The sequence below is a fragment of the Phallusia mammillata genome, chromosome 2, assembly GCF_965637545.1.
Source record: "Phallusia mammillata chromosome 2, kaPhaMamm4.hap1.1, whole genome shotgun sequence".
In the NCBI taxonomy this organism is placed as follows: domain Eukaryota; kingdom Metazoa; phylum Chordata; class Ascidiacea; order Phlebobranchia; family Ascidiidae; genus Phallusia; species Phallusia mammillata.
This window is the reverse complement of record NC_137253.1, coordinates 24,053,555-24,077,249: the sequence shown is the minus strand read 5'-3', so window position 1 is coordinate 24,077,249 and position 23,695 is coordinate 24,053,555. Positions and strand designations below refer to the sequence as shown.

General features: G+C 40.3%; 3 protein-coding genes across 3 annotated transcripts; 2 read left to right on the top strand and 1 right to left on the bottom strand.

The window, feature by feature from the left end:
- Positions 1–2,829: 2,829 nt before the first annotated feature.
- Positions 2,830–13,442, top strand: LOC145215456 (uncharacterized). The gene is made up of 14 exons (XM_080084158.1): positions 2,830–2,935; positions 3,012–3,102; positions 8,383–8,506; positions 8,809–9,612; positions 9,699–9,845; positions 9,922–10,076; positions 10,366–10,525; positions 10,820–10,915; positions 11,009–11,073; positions 11,377–11,616; positions 11,696–11,904; positions 11,977–12,232; positions 12,348–12,642; positions 12,736–13,442. The coding sequence occupies exons 2-14, from the start codon at positions 3,088–3,090 to the stop codon at positions 13,227–13,229; spliced, it is 3,060 nt and encodes a 1,019-aa protein (XP_079940284.1). The 5' UTR covers positions 2,830–2,935; positions 3,012–3,087; the 3' UTR covers positions 13,230–13,442.
- A 55-nt stretch (positions 13,443–13,497) lies between these two features.
- Positions 13,498–15,560, bottom strand: LOC145213188 (beta-1,4-galactosyltransferase 2-like). Its single transcript, XM_080081418.1, has 6 exons — positions 15,281–15,560; positions 15,057–15,219; positions 14,724–14,944; positions 14,445–14,584; positions 13,909–13,997; positions 13,498–13,851 (listed from the first exon to the last, which is right to left on the bottom strand). Exons 1-6 carry the CDS (start codon positions 15,558–15,560, stop codon positions 13,662–13,664), a joined length of 1,083 nt encoding a protein of 360 aa, XP_079937544.1. The 3' UTR covers positions 13,498–13,661.
- Positions 15,561–17,594: 2,034 nt separating this feature from the next.
- On the top strand, positions 17,595–23,671 carry LOC145215458 (WD repeat and SOCS box-containing protein 1-like). The gene is made up of 9 exons (XM_080084160.1): positions 17,595–17,923; positions 17,999–18,191; positions 18,509–18,648; positions 18,850–18,959; positions 19,064–19,189; positions 20,187–20,368; positions 20,439–20,555; positions 21,355–21,468; positions 23,092–23,671. The coding sequence occupies exons 1-9, from the start codon at positions 17,869–17,871 to the stop codon at positions 23,261–23,263; spliced, it is 1,209 nt and encodes a 402-aa protein (XP_079940286.1). The 5' UTR covers positions 17,595–17,868; the 3' UTR covers positions 23,264–23,671.
- Positions 23,672–23,695: the final 24 nt, after the last annotated feature.

The following is a 23,695-nucleotide window of genomic DNA, read 5'->3' as shown; positions in this document are numbered from 1 at the left end:
CTATGCGCCCAGATTAAAAAGCGCAGAGCTAGTCCAATGTTGTGGAAAACTTTCCCAATAAGTGAGATTTACACATTTGTTACAAAACTAACAATTTAAATATATTGTGAGATTGTGAATACAAATCGATCGCAAACGCAAAAACGTAAACCGGTGAACACCAAAAGATTAATTAAACGTAGGTGGATCTAATATAAACAACGGCACACGAATTGTTTTACGCCAGTTAAGAATAAGCAACTAATTTATGTTCCTTAAATACATAAATATACATACGGACCTAGCCCACCTTGGACGTACTTCCGTGCTTTGTTGACACTAGTTCTATTCCCGAGTGCAGGAAAATTATTATTAGTTCAACAGACGGATGTGGTCGGTTGCAGTTTGTGCTTTTAAAGCTACGTGGGATGCATTCATTACAACACACCTAAGCTATAAGTGTTGTAACACGGCAGTTTCAAGGGCCTTGTTCCTATTAGCCTGCGTTATTGATTGCGCGTTGGTAAGCAACGTCTCTAACAGTGGTGCTTGCGGTCTAAAGCGAATATGACTGATTCCTTTGAATTATGATAAATGTCGTCATCCGTTTGTCGTTGTTATTGACAATCGCCCTTTGGAGGCGTTTCGCAAACTTGGAGCAGCTGTCGCGAAACTGTTCGTTATTAAGATATTTCGAGGCGTAAATTTGAATAGTATTAGCAGGTCAAACGCTGGTCACCGACATGCTCAGGGAGTCAGTTGCTTTGTTCTGAAACAGAGCGCTAGTTATAAATAGATTTGTTTTTATAAGTTGGTTAGATTTTACCAATGGCAGGTAGACAAATTTGTAAGTACATTGCATAATTCATAACGATGTGAAAAGTAGGTTTGAATTTTTTCCATGTTGTAATAGACAAGCAAAGTGAATTTGGTCACTGTATGGCAATTATTGTTAGAAGTCAACAATAAAGTTTATGGTGACCATATAAAGATCGCAAATGTGATTGGCAGCTTTGTGGCTAATTTTTCCAAAGTAGGAAATCTTTAGGATAATAATCCGAAAAGTGTAATTGGACGTCAATTAGCAATGGCACGTGCCGTTGCTTGGACAGGTGGGTGTTTTCAAGATCCTTATAGTAATAAGCGATTCGCGTGTGCCCACTTACGCCTGCGGCGCAGAACTTTCCAAACGTCTGATGCAAAACTCAAACACTTGCAAATATTACAGCATTTGTCAGCATTTGACCCTTTGTTAAAATGTTCATCTAATAAGGGCACTTTTTGCATTAAACCGGGGCATTTGAAGGCATGTTTTGTAAAATACACGCTTTCTGAACTAAATCAACATCGCGACAGAGCGGCGTGTCGTGACGCGACTCTTTCCAGTCTCTGCTCTTCCGAGCGGAGGTGTCTTCGATTGGTCAATGACGTCACAAACAATACGCAACGTCAGTGGGCTTACATGCGCCCCACTCAAAATGTGCTCGATCATTTGACGACGAACACTTTGCGTTATCGATCCGTTTTTTGGATAACTTGTTGAGGTTGAAAACACAGGCTCAGAAAATTGAGAAGATATATTTCGCATACAAAAGCCTGTCAGTCAAGTCATTACGCCTGTTGCGCATATCCGTATCTTACACAGGACGCTGCAAGACAACTATACAGGGTGTTGATGTGACACTGCACGACAGAGGGTGATGTAACGGAATGCAGCAAGGTAGTTATTGTGGATCAGATTTCTTTCGTAATCAGTTCAGAGCTGAAGTTTAACTTGCACAAGGTTCACGTACCTATCTTTGCATCTAATTATGTCTTACGGAAGGTTAAAAAATTACCAATTGGCGATCAGTTTAGTTTGCACTTTATTTGAATGCCTGTTATGTTATTTTTGTGCCATGGAAGTATAAGTCTTGTTGCAACCGATGAGTGTAAATAAAATACGAAAAATACAACTATTATGGCATGCAATTAAGTTTCATGTAGTAAAACTTTTGGTTCGAAATCTTACAGTTTGAGGCCTTGCGCCGTTTAAAGCTATTTTGACATTCGATTATCGAGGGAGATTAACAAACGGCACCCAATTTTCCCGATCGATCAGGGCTAATCGCCGACTATCAAACGTGTAAATTTGAAAAGCTACCTATAGCGGATATCTTATTTTCCGGACCCGCGTCAGCCCAGCGCGTCTTTAAGAACACCGGGAAGGAACGACCTTCCATTGACAAATGACTTCCACTGTGAACCTTGTGTAACAGATTTTTTAAGACGTTGCTTGTTCGTTCTATAGGCCTTTGTATATCGCTGGACTGCCGCTGTTTGTGCATTGTTAAGTCATGCGCTTTTTCTTGTTGATCATCCGGTGTCACACGCTGATCTTGGCGAATAGATTTTACGCTCTAATTGTTTAACTTGCTGTGAAGTTTGCTTCGATTTGGGATTGATCTAGTGACATCAGCAGCTTGTTTGCGCTCTGTTCAGGGCCAGCATCGGCGAGCGGACGTTGTTTAGATAAATCGGCTTGTTGCTACGCCAAGGCCAATCATGGACGCTTTTTTTGCTTGAATGTAAGAAGCCAGGATAAGGTGACAGGTTTATTTGCGTTCCTGATCACGGATTATTCGAAACCGTGATTGGTTTCCACCAGATTCCATCACAATATCTGAGTTAAAGAGCTGTAATACGGGCGTGGCGCCTGTGCTAGGAACGAATACGAGCAGGACTTGTAAATTTATCCCGTTCATGAGTCCATAAGACGACGCAGTTTCGTCCAGTCAGCCAGTTTAGTTTTAAAGTCTTACGTGTGATTCGAAGTCCAAAATGTGAAGTTGTAAAATAGAATAATGTGTTTGCATTTATTGGCAGGCTGTGTAATAAAACACAAATTGTTTATGCACTGATGCATTAAGGATCAACGTACTGATTGATATAGAAGGGATCAAAGCAGAAAAAACAGGTAATCTATTATTATTACAATCTAAACGACACCAATGTCAGAATTTGTGTATTTAAGTAAATGTGTGTATTTGCAGCACCGCATTTTTTGACTTTACGCGCTAAACAAGGAGATCGAAGACTTTCCTCTTGACTGGGCGACATCTGCTAAGAATGCTCAAGCACTTGGTTAGTATCTTTCGAGTGTTCCGACAGTTGTCGTCGACATCTTCTCAAGTGTCGTAAATTCAATTGCTTCGGGGCGAACATTGGCATTGCGAACAAATGAGCCCCCTTTAAGTGATTACATGTCCTGTCTGGATAAATTCGTTGGTAATTGACGATGTATTACCAGAACAAAAAATGTTGTACATTTTCTTATTTTTCTGTGCTTTACAAACACTGAACTATACCTGTGTTTTTTTTCGGTTTCTCGTCCAAATGATATATTTGTTAGAATTATTTAAGTTGAAAGTCATTGGCAGCACAAAGTGAAAGAAAAATTTAAAAGAAATCTAACCGATTTATTTGTAAACTAAATGTTTTAAGTTTTCTTTCTATTGATTTTATCAAAAATATATTTTTTGTTAGATCGAGTTGGCTAATTAGTTTGATTAATAAGAAACTTAGATTAACGTCAATACAGTCGCACAAGTATGGCGTTTTATTTATTTTAATCCTTGACCCAGTTCGTTTAATAATAGCAATGTATAACCTACATTGCAATTCGTGCTTTATTTGGATTATATGTCGGGCAACATGTTTTAGCCCACACGTTAACGTATATGACAACAATTACGCCCAACATGCGCAAACCATCGTAGGCGGGAGTTTGAGCGAGTTAACGTTTACATTTCTGGTGTCGTACTCTGTCCGGCAATCGTTTACTAATGGTTCCGACTTTGACATGCAAATTCACACCAAGCCGTTCTAAGGTCACCCCAGTCTGACGGCCAGTATGCTTTGGCCTTCGCGTACAGTTTAAGTATGATGGAATGACATTCCGATCCCCGGCTACAACACAATGCTCCACAAATATGTGCGATGCGGTGGTCGCAGTCGCATTCGCCGACTTGAACTTGTCGTTCTGAAGTGGATTGTAGTCGTAAAGAGCACACCTCGTCTCGACACTTTGCGGAAGTCGCTCCGTGGTCGTCTCAATCTATTCCCATAGCGGACACATCGCAAAAGGCACGAATATTGTGTTAGACTTTCAGAGGAGTGTTTTTCCTAGGTGAAGACAGACTCCAGTTCAGTAAGTAAGAGCCCAAGTTACTTTGAGTTAAGAATATTTTGATTGGAAGAAAACATAGGGACACAATTATAAAAGAAGAAGTCGAAAATAGGTTAACTGCAAAACGTTGAAGTTTATGAAACGCAAAAAAGCGGATTTTCTATCTTAGTCTTGTTTGGGAATGCTTACTTTCAATTTGTTTGTTTTTTATCTGTGGGTGTTATTGCCTGGGTGTTTTGCACGTGATGGACTTCGGCAGGATGATTGGCTGACAGGGCACGAACGTTTGGCAATCTCATTAGTCAGCAAACAGACAATCAGGCGCGAAATAACCATCTGACCTTCCGATCCAGTTAACAGCTGTTAATCAATTTGATCGCGGAGGCCAGTCTTGTATTTGGCTCCGTTCTTCGGCAATTAATAGTCAAACCGATAGTTAATGCCTGTTTACGTTTCCCGGGTAAACCGGACTTGGTTTAGGTCGATTTAACATGTGCGAAGACGGTAAAGGGATTAATAATTTGAGCCTGATTGCAGAGAAAATTGCTTTATCCATCCGTGTGAGGTGTGTAATAAGTGCGTAGGTTGACCACCAGGACAGTTTATCGTTAAGCTATTCCACGCAAGGGTTGTTAATTGTTTGGTTATTGAGCAAAAGTAAGAAAAGGTGGGTTAGACAATTACGGTTTATGTTTATTGCGTCAGAAACAAATGCGTAGCTGTCTGTTTTCTAATTGTCCTAATTATTATGCTATACAATGTAAATGTAATTGTCTGTAACGCTATGTTACAAATGCATCTATGCTGTATATCACGAAATTCTTTTTTTTAAATTGCACGTTGCTCCTAAACGAACGTAGCCGCGGACGGTTGTTAATTAAACGTGCCACCGGCAACCCATATACGTTCGTGTCCATCGCTACTCAATTTGAATTTTGTCTACTATTTACTGTGGCGAAGCTGTAAAGGCAGCGTGACCCTCAGACGTTTAACATTTCGTTTGTAGCGCATGCTTCGACCAGTCGCTGTCAATTCTGGATCACCCACTGCGTTGAACAGGATAGGCTGAAAAACATCTGGCGAATTGAAAGTTAAGGGCGTAGGTTCACACGCCTTCTCAGATCCCTCAATTACCTCGTGGACGTGTGACCTTGTAAATTTAGCCCGGCCCGCTATTTTTGGGTGTCACTCATGATCAACACCTACCACGATACAAGAATTTCCGATACCCGATATTTGTCCGCAAACTGGACTCTTGTTGTAACTCGGACGTTTGGCGGTCAAGGGTGCTGCCTGCCGTCCTGGGCCGCGACGGCCTGGCACAATCAACGTGTAATTGCGAGGCTTGAATTTTAATTGCGCCAGAGCCAACTCGTCGTAGTGTGTTGTTGCGGTTATGTCGGCATACGGTAGTAACGATAACGGAAAACATATTCAGTCTAGGTGGTACCGCGGCAAGAACAGTTTGCAGCGAAGAGCACAAGCGTACCATAGGACGTTCGCCTTTAGCACCGTAGATTAGTTTACGTTTAAAGATATTAAGTTGTACAGGCGAGCTGCGTTCATGTTAAAATCGATGTCATGACTTCCTAATTGCGATTACCTCTGTTTGCTATTTGCGCTGTGTAAAAGTCGATGGTGATTGGTAATTGGGCCAGGTTCGATTAGGACGATTAGAAATGCTTTAGGAATTGATTATTAAGCAGACGCAATTGTCGGTATTATTTGTGCCAGAATCGATCGATCTTAAATCTATCATTTACAGAATTAAATCAACAGCCTGGTGTTCGCAGATAGCGTCAGAGCTATTTTGGATTTGATATGCTAAGCGACTATTGAGACACAATGCCTTGATTTGAATAGAGCGCAATTCAAAAATATATATCTGCGTGTCCCCTCAGAAAAGGTAGATACTTGTAAAATCGCTTTCACTTGCCGAAACGCTATTGATAAAATCGAGTGCAAAATGTCAGTGCGGTGAATTTAACGCAGTTCTCTTCCCGAATATCGAACGATCAGAGGTGTAAGTGCCGAGAACGAGATGGCAAATAGCAGATAACTGGCACTTAACCCAATATTATTTGTTGGAACAGGGCGGCGCAGGGGGCATTGTGATCGTTAGGTGTTCCCACGGCGCCGGGTTTGGTGAAAAGCGAAGGTGTCAACATTCAAGCGGATTAACTTGGAAGTCTGTCAGGTTGCCACTGTTATAACCCCCGTTGGTCCAGTCGTCCGCTGCAACGTGTTGTTATTGTCGCAACGTGAACGTAGCAAGTGGATTTGCATCTCGTGATATGACAGCCCGAGCGTTGACGTTTGTAATTGGCTGCTTGTTACTGTCATGTAGGAAGGCAATGAGGTCATTCGGTGCGTTTGTGACGAACGTACGTTGATGGGAGAGAGTGACAAGGCGTTGTGCGTCATATTATCTCGACTGTGGCAAAACATTGTCAATGTGGTTGCTTTGCCCGCAGGCTTTAAAACAGAAAAACATGAAAAATCTTATAACGTGTCTGAAGCGTTTGCCGAATGCCGCATGCAGCGCAAGTGCAAATAGGGCCAATGTCCCGTCGCTTGTAATTCGCATTGGGATGTTTAAAAATCCGATTTGCTGCGTGGACGAAGGCCATTGGGATTCCATTCCGAATTCCCAAGGCTTCGCGCCAGGGAGGTTCGTGTTCAGGCGATGGCCTCGAACTGATTTGCAAACGGATGCGGTGAACTTAAATTAAACCGATTCTTACCGAAGTCAAAAGTTAAATTATACCTGCTCTAACCGATTGTAGCGAGGTCGCGCGACGGCTGTGATTGTCGCGAGTATTTTGTTCCATCTGGAATCAAGGGCGAGGCGAGATTTTTGTGGTGTTGCTACCGTGCTGAAGAGTTGTAATTTTGACTGGAGGTACGCGACACGACAGACTTTGACCCGCGCCTTGATTAATGACAGACGCGAGCGCACGCAAGGCAAAAAAATAATTGTGAGCTGTTAGCGTGCCTGGTGGGTGCGAACTTGGCTCAATGACCGCTATAGTCATTATTTATCAATGCGAGATCAGAATCCAGATGTATGGATTGATATTGTGATTGAGAGGTTACTTATAGCGTTGTATGTATTAATAATAAACACAGATGTCGTTTACGTGTTTTAGATACAAACACATTGCAAATGTGATTGGGTGGGAAAGTTTTTTAGAGTTACAGTTGATTACAATGTTTAACCAGTTTCAATAGATAGTGTGTATATTTGGCGTTGGCATCGAGTTTGTAAAGTGCCGACAAGTATGTTTTATGTTGGGTAACGCTTTTGCCCCTAAAACTTTAGTTGACAAACGACGTCTGTTGCCGACACCTGACACTTTGTAAAACAGCCATGCTTGTGTCCCACAGGGCAAAAGTTAATGCCCTCCAAGGACCTTTTCGATCGAGTCAACGATAATGGATTGTACCATGTGCTTCCTTCTGCACAGCACGGCACAACAGTTTCGAGCGCTGACGTGCGCCGTGTGTTGTTTAGGTCAGGCGACTTGACCATCGCGTAAATGCGTCACCGCTTGTGTTTACCTGCAAAGTAGCCGAAATAGCCGCTGTTTACGGTGGACACGTCGAGTGGTGGACGAATTAGCGAGGCTTAATCGAAAATTGAACTTGAAATCCTCGCTGACGTATCATTACGCGGTGCTTACCATCAAACGTCCACCGTCGAGGCCAAATAAACTCGGACTGCGTAGGCCGGTGCTTAATGACGTCAATTACCGCAAGCGACAGTTAAGTGATTTAGAAAAATTGCGGATGCGTGTTTAGGCGATTTCCATGCGGTATCATCCAAAGTCGCGACTCTTGTCCGTGTCATTCGGGCGTTCCCGCTCATTTTATAAAGAATGTCTGCGACGTTTGAAATCCTTTGATTGCGGTACTTGAGTTGATGATTGAGACAAAACAGTATTGCCCCAAGTGTGGATGTACTTTACTAGTTTGAAGCTTAGCGCACAGGCATTTTGTAACAAGTTCAATATTTTGAAGTGCCCGACCAATTTTGGTGGTATAGCTCGGGGCACCAGGCCATTATCTTGAAAACTGCACCACAAAGCTTTTCACGTTCAGTATCTTTTTTGTGTGTCAGTAGTATATTGCAGCAGGGCGTGGAGTTTTTGCGATTTAAATGTGCTTTGAAGGTTGTTTCGTGAGAGATTTAAACGTGACATGGTTTTAACGTGATCGTGTCATGTTTTTTGCAGCACTCGGCCCATAGGCGTTCTCTAAGCCTGTTGACTGATTCTAGCACTTCAAGTGTTGTTACGACGGACCCGACTTTGACCAACTACTCCCAGTCGAACGAAAAAAGCAGCAGGAAAACTCCAGGTAATATATTTTAGCGATGTAACGACAGTGGATAATCTGCGAGGAAACCAGATTGGGCGTCCGATAAACCGATCTTGTCCAGTCTTCAGCGAAAATCTTTTGGCGCACGTCCGAACTGCCCGGCAGCGTTGTCAAGTTGAATTTAAACACGAGCCGCGTAATAACAAACTTACGGCGTCGGTCAAAATAACCTCGCATGACCATCTGAAACACGCGGAAATGTTGTCAAATTAACCATAAAATTACCCTTAATTGAATATTTCTATGACCGCGTTCAATATTAATCTGTGTGTCTTTTGTAGGCCAGTACAGTCGATCTGTAAAACACCGAAACAAAACGCAACGCGAGGGAACTGTGGTGCAGAAGTGTAATCGAAGAAACGCCCACTCTCAGCGCATAAAAGCAAGCAGCGTTTACATCGCGTCCACGAGCACGGATGAATTCCTAAGCGACTCAAAAAAGTCCTACGACACAAGCAAGCTTAATAAATCAAGAATGCGCAAGTTTATGCAATTCAAGAACCCAAAGCCAATTAGTGAGTGGACGACAGAAGACGCCTGCGATTGGTTAAAGGCAAACCAATTGGACGACGATGGCAAACTCTCAGTACAGTTCCGTGTTTCTCGTATATGTGGGCGACACTTGGCTGATCCTGAGACGGCTTGGAACAGTATGAACAGACTCAACTTCCAGAACAGCCGGCAAAAGCAGGATGTTCTGCTGAAACTTGCCGAGTGTTTTCGCGAAGCCAAAACCGTCCCCAAAGCGACAAAAACAGATTCACACCCAAAGTCTAAACAACGAATTCGCCCGCCTTCATCTATCAGCCATGCAGAGTCAATGGTGACCTCTTCGGACTACGTCAGTGGATCTTCTACGTCATCAACCAGTGCAACTGTGCCTGCGTCGTCTTCTTCTGAACACGACCAAAGTAACGGCGAAGAATCCACCACGTCATCAAGCGCGACGTCATCAAACAAAGTCAAGAAAACCCTGACACAAATCAGGCATGCTATCTCTAAACCGAAAGTAGTGGTATCTCAAGCCGCTCCTGAAACTTCGTTGCTTCATTCTATTGTCATCCATTCAGACATCAATTCACAAGGTACAGATATATTTCAAATTACCCGGGCGTTCAAAGTCTGCATTTAGGTTAGCTTTAAGTTTAAATCATGTGTCATTGTTGCTCAGACCAGTTTACGCCCACCGAGTTGCAAATCACCGAAACGACGACAACAGGAGAACTTATTCAATTGTTTCTGGACAGCGCCGCCATCAATGACGACATCAACTTGTTCGTGATAAACGATGTCACTGTTCCCGATGTGGACGCCAAAGGTATATTAATAAGCACTCGCATTTGTCTTAAGCTTCGCGGTAAACTGACTTTACCGGTGGAATCGTGTTTTCACAGATAAGAAGCACAAGAATCGTGGGATTATGTCATCCCGTCGGATGCTGGAATCGGACGAATGTCCACTCGCTGTGTATAGAGCAATCACAACTTCGACAAGACGCAATGTAACAAGAAGATTGGAACTCAGCCAACTGAGAGGAGTTGTAATGAAGGTAGGTGAACGTAATGGGATAATTTGCCACCACGTTTTTCTCGTCAATCATTTACTATACCCAGTGAACACTATTTGGGGGGGGAAACACATATAAATGCTTGAACTTTCTATTAGTGATACGGTTATTTCTGCCTTGCATACTTCAACCATGCAGAATCTGCACAAAGTTTTATCGGTTCACCATTTTTAACTGTAGAAAAGGGTTTACAAAACCTCTTTTGGAAATAAATATTATTTTATGCCTTAGTTTGTTATCTTGATGTGTAATTGGTCATATTCGGTTACAGGTGATCTGTCGAATCGGCAAGCACCGACCAAAAGGGAAACAATTTCGGGTTTCAACGCAGACTTCAGTGGATCACGTGATGCGATTGGCACTACGCAAATTTCGACTGCGCAATGTGGAACCAAGTCTTTTCGCTCTATGCGAGATATCAGTCTCCGGAGGTTCGTATTGTTATTCAACTGAATGTGCAAGACCGCTACTTTATTTTGCCATCTTGTACTTTGAAACAGTTGGCTGCGCAAACCTGTTAATGAAAACATAACCGCCATAACTTAACATAGCTACTAGTGTGTGCTACAATTGTTGCAATGTTAGTAAAAAGGAGATTCATCGTATACCCTATCTTGGCGAGTAATGCTTACATGTAAATGCTCTGTGTCCAATATTTCCCAGTATCCAATATCTTTACGGTTTAAATTCGATGTTCTCAAATATAATCGTGACCGCATTTTCAGATGTAGCGGAGATTCCCGACACAAGAAAGCCTGTGTGGAGAAATGGGACATCACTGCTCCTGTGTGATCGTGTCACGTTGAAAGACATCAACACAGGTATAAGCGAGATTCTTTACGAGCTCATCGCCTGGTGCTTACAAGTTATTTTGTTGGGCGTGAATTTATTAACTTGCGATTTTTTTGGTAAAGGTAACGCAAACAATGGGATTCCTGACTTCAAACGATCATGCTCCATGACATCGAACCTTTCCTCGGTAAATACTTTGCCTTATTTCAAGTGCATATTTCCGTAAATTGCCACTTTTAGATAAAAAATTTCATGACTCAGAAGTATTTTTATATGTGCACACAAAGGTCTGAACTCTTTTGGAACTTTTTTGAACCAATAAAATTACTTCAGGCATCATTAGCGCCCCGGGGCATTACGTTTTGACATCTTGTGCTGTTTGCGTGGATTGTGGCTCTAATTTCTTGCAATGTAAACTTGTAGCGGGCGAAGCACTTTTGTGTTGGTTTACCGCGAAACAAGTGGATAACAACGTTCGCTAACATTTCAGGAAAGCCGCTGTTCAAATGGTTCCGATTCCTGGACACCATACAACCTTGACAAGATCGGGCGTCTTACAGAGGAACTTCTGGAGCATGAGAAAGAAAGACTGACTAAAGACGACTCGTCCAATGATGATGTAATGGTTGAGGATGTCATGCCATTAACGAGTGAAAGTAGAAGATCTTCCGAGGCGACCTCTTTCCAATCTCGACTGGGCAGTTGCAGCGAAAGCGTATTGTTGTCAGCTGTAAGTTAAACCTCCATACAACCGTTTTTCACGATAATAATCGATTTCATAATAAACAAAATGTCTTTCTGTTTGATAGGATCAACAAAAAGCCGACTCGCTAACCGTTGACAACTCAATGCTGCGTTCTCAGCTGAGAGAAAGAGACGAACAGTTTGATGAAGTGCACCGCAAGGTGTCGCAAGTGAGGTGCATGTTAGAATCAGGTCTTCAACGTTATCATGAATCAGTCAATCAGCAAAGCGAAATAAACAACGGGTCATCTTTGGCTCTGGAGCAAGAGTTAAAGTAAGACACGCCAACAAAAACCCTTCGCCAAACCATGTAACAATATATCTAAATGCCATGTTATCGTTTTAGGTCTACTGAACAAATGATCAGTAGTACAGAAGACATGCTGGGTCAGTTGTTTCGTCATCAGCGCCAGCTACTTGCACGTCAGAAGCGAAATGACTCGGTGACAAGCTCGGGTGACGAGCAAGTGACAACCGCACTGGGCACTATGGAATTGGAAAATGTGGACAGTGCAGCATTAGCCGACGTTGATCTTCAGATTGCTGTTCATCAAGCTGATCTTCTTGCACTGAAACATAAACATCAAGTTCTAGATATGAAGGTGAGTTTTCAGTTCTGAACACGCAGCAGTCGCCAATTGGCAGTTTTAGCACGACTTTTTACACTAATAGCTATATGAACACGAACAACCAGCAAACATGAATGTATTTTTCCAGGTGTCGCTGTTCGTAGCACAACGCAAAGCAGAGAAGTTTCGCAACATGATACACAGCAGCCTCTACAGCATCGTCTCTCCATCAGAAACTCATAGATGTAATGGAAACAATATGGAAATGGCATCCCAGTTTATATCAGAGCACCCCGGTTACTCGATACACAGTTGCGAGGTATTCGCTGGCAACTCGGGATACGGATTGTCGCTCAAAGATGAAGTTGACACCACTCGCAACAACGGCCGTGTCCGAGGCACTATTGTAAACTGCAACTACGAACAGGGACGACTTTTAAAAGGTAAGACAATGAAAAACCAAGTTGGAGCTAAACCATTAAAGTTTCTGTTGATTGGCTGGGATCTGACCTAACATCTTTTTCCTTTACCTTTAGGTGACCGATTACTCGAGGTAAACGGAGTTAACGTCCAGTCCGTCGGAGTTGAATTTGTGGCACGAATTCTCAAGGAAACTATATCTGCGCGCTTAGTAGTGATGAGACGCCGTGAAACGCCTGCCCAAGAGTGCAACAGATGCATACTCAACCTGCCCAAAGACTCGCAGCTGACGTCATCAGCCAGTCCGAGCACCAGGTCCGAAGACACCGACGACGATGACGTCATCATGAAAGACTTTGACGCGTTGAAGCCAGCAAGGCCGGGCAGCGAAGAAATGGCAGACTGGCGAGAAATGACCGCACTCAAAAGTGACCTGTCCATGCTCATGCGTGAGTTGGAGGTCACTTCACGCGCCAAAAGGGAGCTCGAGCGTGACATGGCGCGCAAACGTAACCAAGATGTTGTGCTTGAAAGCGAAAATGTGCGATTACGTGCCATGGTCACAGAACTGCAAAAGGCCTGTCGCTTGGCGCAGACCGATTCGACCTGATTGCTCTTTCACACCAACTTCAAATTTGGTCATAAGCAATTGAAAACCAGTGTAGTTATCTTTGAACATCCTCAGGCCTTTATATGTTTTCGCCCGCTACTAATTGTTTGTTTTTTTCGGTCGAATAATTTCGATTCTTTAGTGGTTTCATTCGAGTTTGTTCACTAATCTTGTGCTCCTTGCCTCTCAAGTCTAAATAAACTTCAACTTACATATATTTCGTGACCATGGTTACACGCGGTCTAGGGATTTTTTTTTGAAGAATTTATTTTGATGTTTCCTGCTCGCGTGAAAGCAGAACATACTGGCACTTCGGATACACACAACTGTTAATACATGTTTGTCAAATGCATCAATCAGGTAGCCCTGTAACCTGATGTACTGGTAAGCATGCATAGATTAGAAGTCAAATACAAGGAGGTGTTTTCGCTTTTATTTTGGTTCCGGTTTAATTTTAATCAACATACGAGTGTGTGTTAGGTGTTTGACTACACTTGTAACTTTTGCTTCAAGTGAATTTATTCCATCCTTGGGTTGACGTGCTCGCCAGTTTTGCAGCAACCTTCTACGTTGGGGATTTTTAGGGTTGGCTGAATCTGATTTGTGAGATACCATCCGAAACCTGGCAACATAGACTGATAGGAATACAATAGCATAGTTTAAACCTATTTTTCTGTACCTTGCAAACTTTTCACCGGGACGGTAAATTTTGTATTTTCCTACATATAAAATCCGTGCATTTATGTCATCATCTTCTCCTCCCCAGCCCTGGTTTTAACAAAAATGATACAATGTCAGATATTACATTATTAGCCTTTAGAAAAACGCAACTTTACCCCACAAAGCAAAACGTCAAAACCAACCATGGAGTAAAAGAGCTGGAGAAGCTGCTCTATTTAAAGAAGACAAACTCTATTTTCAAAACAACCAGTCGTATGATTGGTTACGTTCGTGCGTTTGCAATTTTTTTTGGAAAAGTGGTCTTCGCCTTCTGATTGTTGTCAGAGGTGTTGCAACAACCCACGTCGACGTAAAACGTGATACAAAAACTACATAAACAACCCATAAAGTCTGTGAGTTAGCTATTCTTCTTATAATTAAGGAACAAAAGCTCAGAGAACAGGTCTTTTTTGGTTGTGCTCTAGTCGAATTTGGACTGGGTTAAATTTGTGAACGTTGTAACTCTGCAATGTCAAAAGGATAACACAGACTTACGTAGTAAGCGTTTGAAAATCCATTCACTTTTCTAAACTGTTGCTTCGTTAGACCCAAAACTCCTCCGACAGTAAGTCCACAACAAAACAAATAGTTGTATTTGTCTATGTGGGCGGCTAGATGCACGACTTTATCTTCCCCTGCAAAATGACATGTTGCACTTATAATGCATTTAGCAGAATATTAATGAATGAATATCTTAATTGTTTTGTTTGCAAGAAAATAAATAATATCCCAAACAAAAAAGTGTTTAAAGCAAAACCGTATGATTTAGCCTACCTTGACACCGGTATAACAGCCTGTCATTTTCGCTGATTAGGTCGACATCGTGAAAGAAGTAACAATTGAAATCATGACCAGGAAGCTTGGATGCATAATCAAACGCAGCGTTCATCAACTGCCCTTTGTTAAATATGGCTGAGTTGTCCTGTTCGGCCACTATGATCATATACCGAGCTTGCTGACGTTGTAGAATAAGATGAAGAAAGTGCAACAGGTACCTAGATGTGATTTTACAAATATCACTTTCGTTGCTCATGTTAATATTGTCTCAAAAAAACTTTTTCTCATACTAATGTGACCTAACGATCACTGTTGTTATAGCTGTGTTACCTCATGTGCTTGTCGCGATCTCTAAACGGAATAATGATGACAAGATTGTCGCTTGGTTTGCAGTGCCTTGGTCCCGGGTAGTACCCACCAACTTGGAGATCTGGATTGTTAACTGCTATTTCCTCCAGAGTCGGTGGCCAATTGCGTCTCCCCGTGTTCTTTTCTGTCGAGTTATTTTCAATTCACGTATACAAAAAATTACTTTCCGCAATGTTTTAACTTACCTGTAAAAGTCACGTTCAACTTTCCTTTCAATAAGTCGGAAATTGCTGGGCAAACTTTCAAGGTTTTTGACACAGGTACTGTTTCGAAAGTGGGACTGTTGAAGTTTTGAGGCTGCGTGGTAACATCCGTGCTGCAATGAGTTTTTACAAATCCAGCTTCATGTTTATTTAACTTCTTTTTGACTATTATTAAGGGCAACAAGTTCCATGACCAAGCACCCAAAGTGATACCGATAACAGTTAGCCAGAAAACATTCCGTTTCAATTTGCCCACCACCATCTTTTCTTGGACTGGAACTTCAAATAGATTTGCTTTACGTCGATCCTAAAGTTTTCATAACTAAGTTATTTCTTTTTGTCCAACATTGCATACATAAATTATGCGTAACCATTTCTAATTCTTAGCTTAGTTCACTTACCTTTGCAACATGTTCCCAGTGGTGATATGGAGATTTCAACGCACAGTTGGAGCCCAATCTTGCACGCGGTTGATAGATTTCAAACGTGGTTGACACGTTTAGTTAATTTGCAACAAATGTGTTGTAACGTCAGGGATTTGATGCTGGCGTCACACTAGAAGTCCAATTTCTGGAAAAGCGTGAATTTTATTTGAGCACACGCAGTCACAATCACGTCAATCATGTGGCTGACGTAAACACGGTCAACACGTTCGACACGTTTTTTTGTGAAAAAGACATACGCTCAAAACATGGGAAACAGAAATTAGTTTACGCCGGCAAAAGCTTACCAGAGTTTTAGACCCGGATGTCACAGATTTACAAATAGCTTGACATCACCAGAAAGTATTCTACAGACATGAAAACGTATACATGAGATGTGACGTATGTCGAAAAGTCTTGTTTTTCATCGAGATTGCAGAATTTATTCTGGCAGACCCAATTTTGAACAACAGCTATGCATGATACGAATGTTGTGCGATAGCGTAACTACCCCAATTTGGTGGACGTAGAAATACACTTTTTTACAAAAAAACTTCTTAAACATAGCTTGGACATGTCAAAGTAGCCTCGGAATGGCAAGGTTTAGCAATAAACTACGGATTTTTATGTTTGTTAAGTTGTCACAAATAATATGTGACAGAAACGTAATTATTATGTCACAAATAATGCGTCTCGTCGCAGGCGTAGATATTGATTGCCAATGAACAGTCATACTTTTGTGACGACAAAAATCTTACAATTGAAATGTAAAAAGATTGCGCACAAGGTGTCGCATCTGAGTGAGCTACAAACCATGAGCCATACTCTCGTCATCGATGTGTCGACGGCGGTGAGCTTCCATCACCAACATGGACGCTTATTATTACATTTGCCAGAAAGCTCTATAAACTTGATGAACGCTTATTAATATTGTATAATAGCTGCAGCATGTTTGTTCATCATGATCCGCAAACAGTGCCCTTTTCCATGCTGCGCCATTGGCAACGAAGTTCTACCGGGTAGTCACCTGTCATGTAAAATAATGATGTTCCAATTTTAGTATTGTTGCTTTTGTTTGTGCAATGTTTTTGAAAAATCCTCGTGACCGGAAACATTTTACTAATTTGTATCAGACACTGAAATGATCGAAAATCGAACAACGAAAACTATTAGCTGACCACATACCTTGCCCATCGTATCTGTTTGCAACCTATTTATGTACAAGCGCTCTTGAAAAAACGTCAACCAGCAGGTAGCACTTTTGATTTAGCCTACCGCGCGTATATCGAGCAAAGATCGGTCGTCAAAAGTGTCGAAAAGTTATCAGTAAAATCAGCTAATACAAAGTTTTTTGAGCATCACAAATTTTTTATTGAGCTTGTTGGTTAATAAAGACAATTGGATGTTTTCACCATATGTTTCTGGTCCTTTGTTCGGTTTTGTGTTGGCTTTAAATGTGGTAAAAATGAATGGAATTTGTAGATTTTCGTTGAAAGTCAACAACAATCTTTTTTCATGCGTGCTTTCGAACATAGATATATTGTACTTTCGTAGCATTTTTACTGAACAAACTTAACGATAAATTCTTTAATATCGGCAGCGTCACCAGCTTGAAATGCTAGAAGCAGCATTATGCTACAATTATCACCAGTCTTTCCAGAACATTGCAAACAAAACTTCAACGCATTAATTTACTACAAAAGGGGGCGTGTTGATATGTCCAGCTTTAAGCCAATCAGAACTGAGTAGTTGTTGAAAAACAGCGCCGATGATGTGAGAAGGACGCATTGGTTTCTTTATTCTCTTTCGGTGATGTATGTCTGCGTAGTTCGTCGACTGAACCACACTCAGTTTCACGATTTTACAACTACATGCATTCAAATCGGCTTTAGATGCTGTCGCCGTGGGTGTGTTTAGGGACGTTACTGTTTTAGGAAGAAATAACTGTACTTTTTACTGTTTTTAGAAGTTTCGTGAAAACGTATATATTGCTTGTTGGCTTTTTTGTTTTATTCTGCTGTGTTGTCTTGTAAACGTGGCATTCTACTGCTTATACGTCTGCTTATCGATTGATTGTACAAAACTACCTCAATAAATTGACAGTGAAGTTAACAAGTCAAGTTTATTAAACGGAGATACTAGCAGATTATGGTTAACTCAGAAGAAACTGGAAAAATCACATACGCTCAAATAACAGCCACAGGTAGGTCTCACATTTTATGTGATAACAAAGTTTACTTAATGATACACAAACTGACTGATACTCAATTTTTTGCAGAAAAGTTTGCTGATGTGGGTCAGATTTCAAGTCTTTATGGAAATACAAGATGGAAGCCTGGTAGAGAAGCAAGATGCTGTGCCTTCTCAAAAGATGGATTAAAGTTTGCTTGGTCTGTAGGCTACGGGCAAGTAAAGGTGGAGAGCCATTTGCAAGCTTTCAAAGAAGTTTCTGATTTTGTTGAATCCAATAGGTAAGCAATATGTTTTAAACCTTCTTAGTGATTTGTTTACTGCATGCAATACATATTAGTTGAAGAGAAATTTTAAGGAAGGGCAGGTAATAAACTGAATAAATTCTGTTGGTTTCTTTTGTGGTTACTGTTATTGAGGTCATAGTGTGCAAACAGAACAATTTAATTATGCTATGTGAAAGGGTGTAAACTATGAAACACAAGAAGAAATCACCTTTTAATAGATTGATTGTGTTATTTGCACGTTGATACAAAGCTCATGGTATTTAATCAGTTGTAGGCATACATTTCATACACAGTATGTTTTTTTATTATAGCACTGGTAGAATTATTGACTGTAGTAGCAATGTGGTATCCATGGAATTTGCTCCCAGCCTTCCAATACTAGCAAATTCATCTGCCCTGTTGGCCACTGGCTTGGAAGGGGGTCAAATCAAGATTTGGAACACTGACACTGGTTAGTATTATATATGTCTTTTAATCACAAGCATGCAAGTTAGGTAGCTTGCCTTTTCTACCCCCAGTCAAGTCAACTATATTGTGTGACAAAGGTAATTAATGTATAAATTAGATATGTTGTGTTGTGTGCTACAAGCCTGCATACATTGCATAACCAAAGCATTGAAAACCCAATTATAATTTTTACTATCTGTTGTAGGGGAAATGGTTTTTAACCTATCTGATCATGAAAGTCGCATAAATGGTTTGACATTTTCCCCATGCGGTCTTCCTATCCTGGTGTCTTGTTCTTTGGACAAAACTCTTAAGGTCAGTAGTTTACTTTTAGTGTTACAATCTCTTTATTCTTCAAATAGGTAAGTAATACCTTCATGAATTGTTTATTATTTATTAAATGTGTACACACCTTTCAGGTTTGGGATTTAGGTGATGATGGAAACATGTCACTGACAATCACAGGTCACAAACTGCCAATTAGTGACTGTGCCTTCTCCCCCACTAATCCACACATGTTGGCCTCAGTTGGAATGGGAAAGTCTGTAAGTCCTTTTGCAACCTAACAGTGTTAATGAGTTGAGTTTTGTCATAAAAACAAAAAGACTCCAAATTTATGATTACCTTGGGTGGTATATCATATTTGCCCAACAACATGTACTTTGCAGCAGTTGGGTATTATGTTGCTGAAAATTTATGGTGGCTCAAAAATGATCATCAATTTGAACGGCATGTAAAGTTGTTTTTGTGGCACTCTATGACCTTGTATAGCCTTGATTGAGGCATAGCTGGAGGCACTTTGACAAGCCTGACTTGTGTTAACAAAATAGCATGTTGGTATTAGCTGTGTATGGTATAAAAATCAAACAAGCCAAACTATTGCATCATACTCCTTAAGCCTTCCGAACAGACATTATTTGTTCATCCTCGTTTGACACTGGCTAGAAGCATGCTGTATGCTAACTGATGTTAAATTTGTTTGATAACAGCACACATATGCTCTAGCAGACAGCCACTTGACAGTGACAGGCAATGTCTGTGTTGCTACATATGTCTACGTAGCACTATGATAAGCTAGGTGAACATGTTTGCAACGGGATTTTTTTATGACAGTAAATTTATAACATCAAAACTTTCTCGTAGAACACCTTTTTTAATTCCTAATCTTGTTGAAAGTTTCTATCAAGTTTTCATCATTTTCATGGGCCCCCTGAAAGAACCCATCTTTTTATTCTAACACAAGTTATGTCTCAAACTTCAAGATAGTGTGATTTTTAAACCCATACCTATTTTAAGTCATGTGCATTGCTTGACAAATGACATTACATAAGTGGTTTATGACAGAGTGTCTCTTATTTCATTGTTGTATTGTCATAGTTTACAAATTTAGAACATTCGACCATGTGTTAGCACGCTGCCATTTGCCTCAAACTAAGTTGGCATCAAAAATATTTAAGGCCAATATGTTCCTTTGTTGAGTTCATTACTTTCATTTTTACGTTCCATGTTATTACAAGGGTTAACAAGTAATCTTTTTATTAGGTTATAGTGTGGAAACTAATACACAAACGGTCGTTCGAACTGGCGCTAAGGTTACGGGGTCACAACAATGACGTAGTTGCATGTTCGTGGTCACCGGATGGGGCTTTGCTGGCCACAGCTTCTCACGACACAACAGCCATTGTTTGGGACCCTTTCACCGGAAGTCAAATTGCACTTCTTGCGTAAGTGATTGTTTAGCCTGTCGCTCGATTCAGATGATGTCAGCTTACGTAAATGTTGCGTCATGTTTAGGCACCAATACCCGATGCCCTGTCCGATTTACGTTGGCGGTGCAAACGGATCGTGGGTGACGTCAGTATGCTTTTCAAGCGACGGGACGAAGCTTGCAACAGTTTGCGAAGACAACTGGTGAGTCAACCACGTTCGCGCGCAGTTACTTGGCCTATTTACAATAATGAGCTACATGAAATATGTATAGAACTGGACTGTTGTTAGTTACCATCTTTGTCGGCTAACGTAGACTGCGGAAAAAAACGCCCGAGGGCTTTGCGATAAATTACATTTGTTGGTTCTTTAATAAAAGTCACACAGTTGACATAAAGGTACTAAACTAAACGTTTACCAAACAGCCAGAATCTCCATTTCTTACTAAGGCTTTTAAATGATTGTAAATTCGGTACATATAGTGCTGTAAAAAACATTAATAAGGCATAATAATAAGCCCCATAATTGAAGTAATTTGTTTGTGTATAAATTCAAGAAACACAGAAATATAACATTGTTAAAAAATATTACATGTGACATTTTTAAACACATTGCAACCATGTAATGATGACAGATAACTTACTATGTTAGACTAACTGTCCATTACCAAATACTGTTAAGTGTTAAAATGTGCTGTGCCATTTCATTGTGTGTACCAGAAACTTTCTCGCTACTCCTGACAGGCAAACCTGTGAGGACTTACTTGCAGAAGAATAAATGCAAGGAAACATCAAGGTAGAATCACAATGGAGGGATCAAGTGTAACTTACTATGTGTTGTTGTTTTGAATTATTTGTTTGTGCAAAATTTATTAGCATCACAAGACACTATTGTATTTGGCCACATACCACTTAAGGGTCTAGTTGCATTTACTGTATGCTCTTGTTAAGTGTCTTTTAATTGTTTAAAAAGCAAGAAGTGGACGAGTTGTTTTTTCTTTCAGTTTACGAGTGTGGAAAATGTGGGGAGATAACGAAGTGACAATTGTACAAACAGACCTTTCCAAGTTGGGTCATCAATGTCGATTTTCTCCTGACGGAAGTATTCTTGCTGTTGGGTATGTCACAGTGCTTTAATAGAAAGCAATTGATATGTGCCAACTTTACATAAGGCACACTTTAATATTGTATGTCAATCTCACAGTGGCAGTCTGTTGAACCTTTCAAGGATTTAGAGTTATTATGGGTTGGGTCCCCTTCCCTGAAGGGAACACATTGTTTTTGTCCGTATTTTTTTTTCTTTTTTCTGTCTAACGCTGGTTTGTTATACGCGTTTGGTCACGAAAAAGTGCTTCAAATTTATTCAAATTTGGACAGATGTTAGTTATTAATCTAATATTGATCCTCCTGAAGTTTGACCTTGAATGACCCAAGGGATCACCCACAGGCCCCCAAAACGATTTTTTCTTAAAACGGCTGTACTTACTAAAGTACAGAATCTTTGAGTGATATGCTTTGTTGTTTGGTGCAATATAAGGTATTTCAAAGAATTTTGTGTCTTTTTTTCGATTCACCCATTTTTACCCCTTAAACCCCCAAATGTTATTTCTGTCTAACACTGGTTTGTTAAATGCATTTGGTCAAGAAAGAGTGCTTTAAATTTATTCAAATTTGGACAGATGTTAGTTATTAATCCAAATTTGATTCTCCTGAAGTTTGACCCCAAACAACCCAGCGGTTCACCCACAGGCCCCCAAAATGAAAAAAAATGAAAACGGCTGTACTGACTAAAGAGCTTCATGCTTTGTTGGTTGGTGCAATATAAGTTATTCTAAAGAATTTTGTAACTTTTTATTGGATTCACCCATTTTACCCCTTATACCCCAAAATAATAAGTTTTATGCCAAAAATACAAGCCCTAATGTGCTGAAATGTTAAACAATTGTTTGCAGTAGGTTATTCGTTCAGTATTCAAAATTTTGCCTTAATCGATCAAATAGTTACTTCTACAGCCCATAATATGTGTACACTGTCAGGCAGATAAAAGTCTCAACTCTCAAGGGAGTAATTCACTTGTTTACGATTAAGGCGGGTGAATGCAGCGGGAGTGCTCAGTTTGACGTCTGGACGGATGTTTTACGAGAAATGAGCTGTTTTTGCGCAGCTATGCTATGTTGTTTTATTAAGTTATCAAGCACATTTTCAGTTTTGGAAAATTGTGTTTAAAAACTGACCTTGAACGACAATATCAAGGTCAAAGCATGAGATTAAATTAAAAGTATTTTTCCCGTTCTTATTTACTGTTTTTTTTTGTAATTATATGACAATAATGATGCTAAAAGAATACGGACAAAACTTTTAAAGTTGGGTTACTGCTAAAGTTGGTTAAGTTTTTCCTTAAGAATCTAAAAATAACCAGGACGTTTGTTTACCATAAATCCGCACAAACGCGTGTGTGGGGACCCATTCGTTTTTGCTTGCAAAAACAATCATATGTGTAGATCAAATGATGTGTATAGTAAATTGGTAAATCGGATATAGAATATATAAAATGGAAGTATATCAGAAAGCCACCTTTCTAGTCTTATGAAAGGTTCCGATATTTTAGTCTGCTTTGTTCTCCGCACATCAAACTATGTGCATTGTGTATTTCCATGTGCATCTATTGATGAGGACACTACAAGGTTGTTTATAGTGACATGCTTGACAATAACTATTCAAATGATTTCAAACTTTTACAGAAAACAGGATGGCTCCCTTACTGTAGCACATGACAAGGAATCTGGTGTCAAACCTCTTCGTCATTTAAGTCGTCTTGCTGCAAGGCAATGTTTAAACACACAAAATATTGAAGCATTGACCATGCCAAAATCAATTAAAGATTATCTGCTGTATCGCTCATCCTTGAATTGAGCTATTGTTCCAGTTTAAATAGTTATGTTACATTGGACTCACTGTTGTTGTTGTTGATACCATAATAACAAACAGATCAAGTGTTGTTTCTCAAAATACACAAAAGCGTATTTCATTTTTAGTTTCACTACACAATCCTGTGATGTGTTTTCTGTTGGTGTTTAATTGTGTGGGTTTACATATGCACACAAAAGGCTTATTGGCTTTAAAACTGCTGCAAATTGTTGTAAGTGCTGTAAATTGTTGCTTCTGATTGGGTAGTGAACTTTTTTGCTTCGTACAATGTCACAGATTGTGTCCTTTACTTTTTCTTTGCAATAACATGTAGCTGGTGTGATCAACTTATTGAACGTTTCAAGTGTTTGTGTAACATTTTGCCTGTTTTGTAATAAAACTTACCCTTGCAAATGTTGTGACTTTTAACATAGCATA

Excerpts from the sequence above, each read along its gene's own strand:
- LOC145215456 (XM_080084158.1), top strand. Across the intron at positions 10,526-10,819 it reads CGAGATATCAGTCTCCGGAG|ATGTAGCGGAGATTCCCGAC; the intron begins GTTCGTATTGTT and ends CCGCATTTTCAG. Across the intron at positions 11,074-11,376 it reads TGACATCGAACCTTTCCTCG|GAAAGCCGCTGTTCAAATGG; the intron begins GTAAATACTTTG and ends CTAACATTTCAG.
- LOC145213188 (XM_080081418.1), bottom strand. The coding sequence starts at position 15,560 with ATGGTGGTGGGCAAATTGAAACGGAATGTTTTCTGGCTAACTGTTATC. Across the intron at positions 13,998-14,444 it reads GATTTTCAAACGCTTACTAC|GGCTGGGGAGGAGAAGATGA; the intron begins GTAAGTCTGTGT and ends TGTTAAAACCAG. Across the intron at positions 13,852-13,908 it reads CCCGGTGAAAAGTTTGCAAG|GTTTCGGATGGTATCTCACA; the intron begins GTACAGAAAAAT and ends CTATGTTGCCAG.
- LOC145215458 (XM_080084160.1), top strand. The coding sequence starts at position 17,869 with ATGGTTAACTCAGAAGAAACTGGAAAAATCACATACGCTCAAATAACA. Across the intron at positions 18,649-18,849 it reads GATTTGGAACACTGACACTG|GGGAAATGGTTTTTAACCTA; the intron begins GTTAGTATTATA and ends TATCTGTTGTAG. Across the intron at positions 18,960-19,063 it reads CTTTGGACAAAACTCTTAAG|GTTTGGGATTTAGGTGATGA; the intron begins GTCAGTAGTTTA and ends CACACCTTTCAG.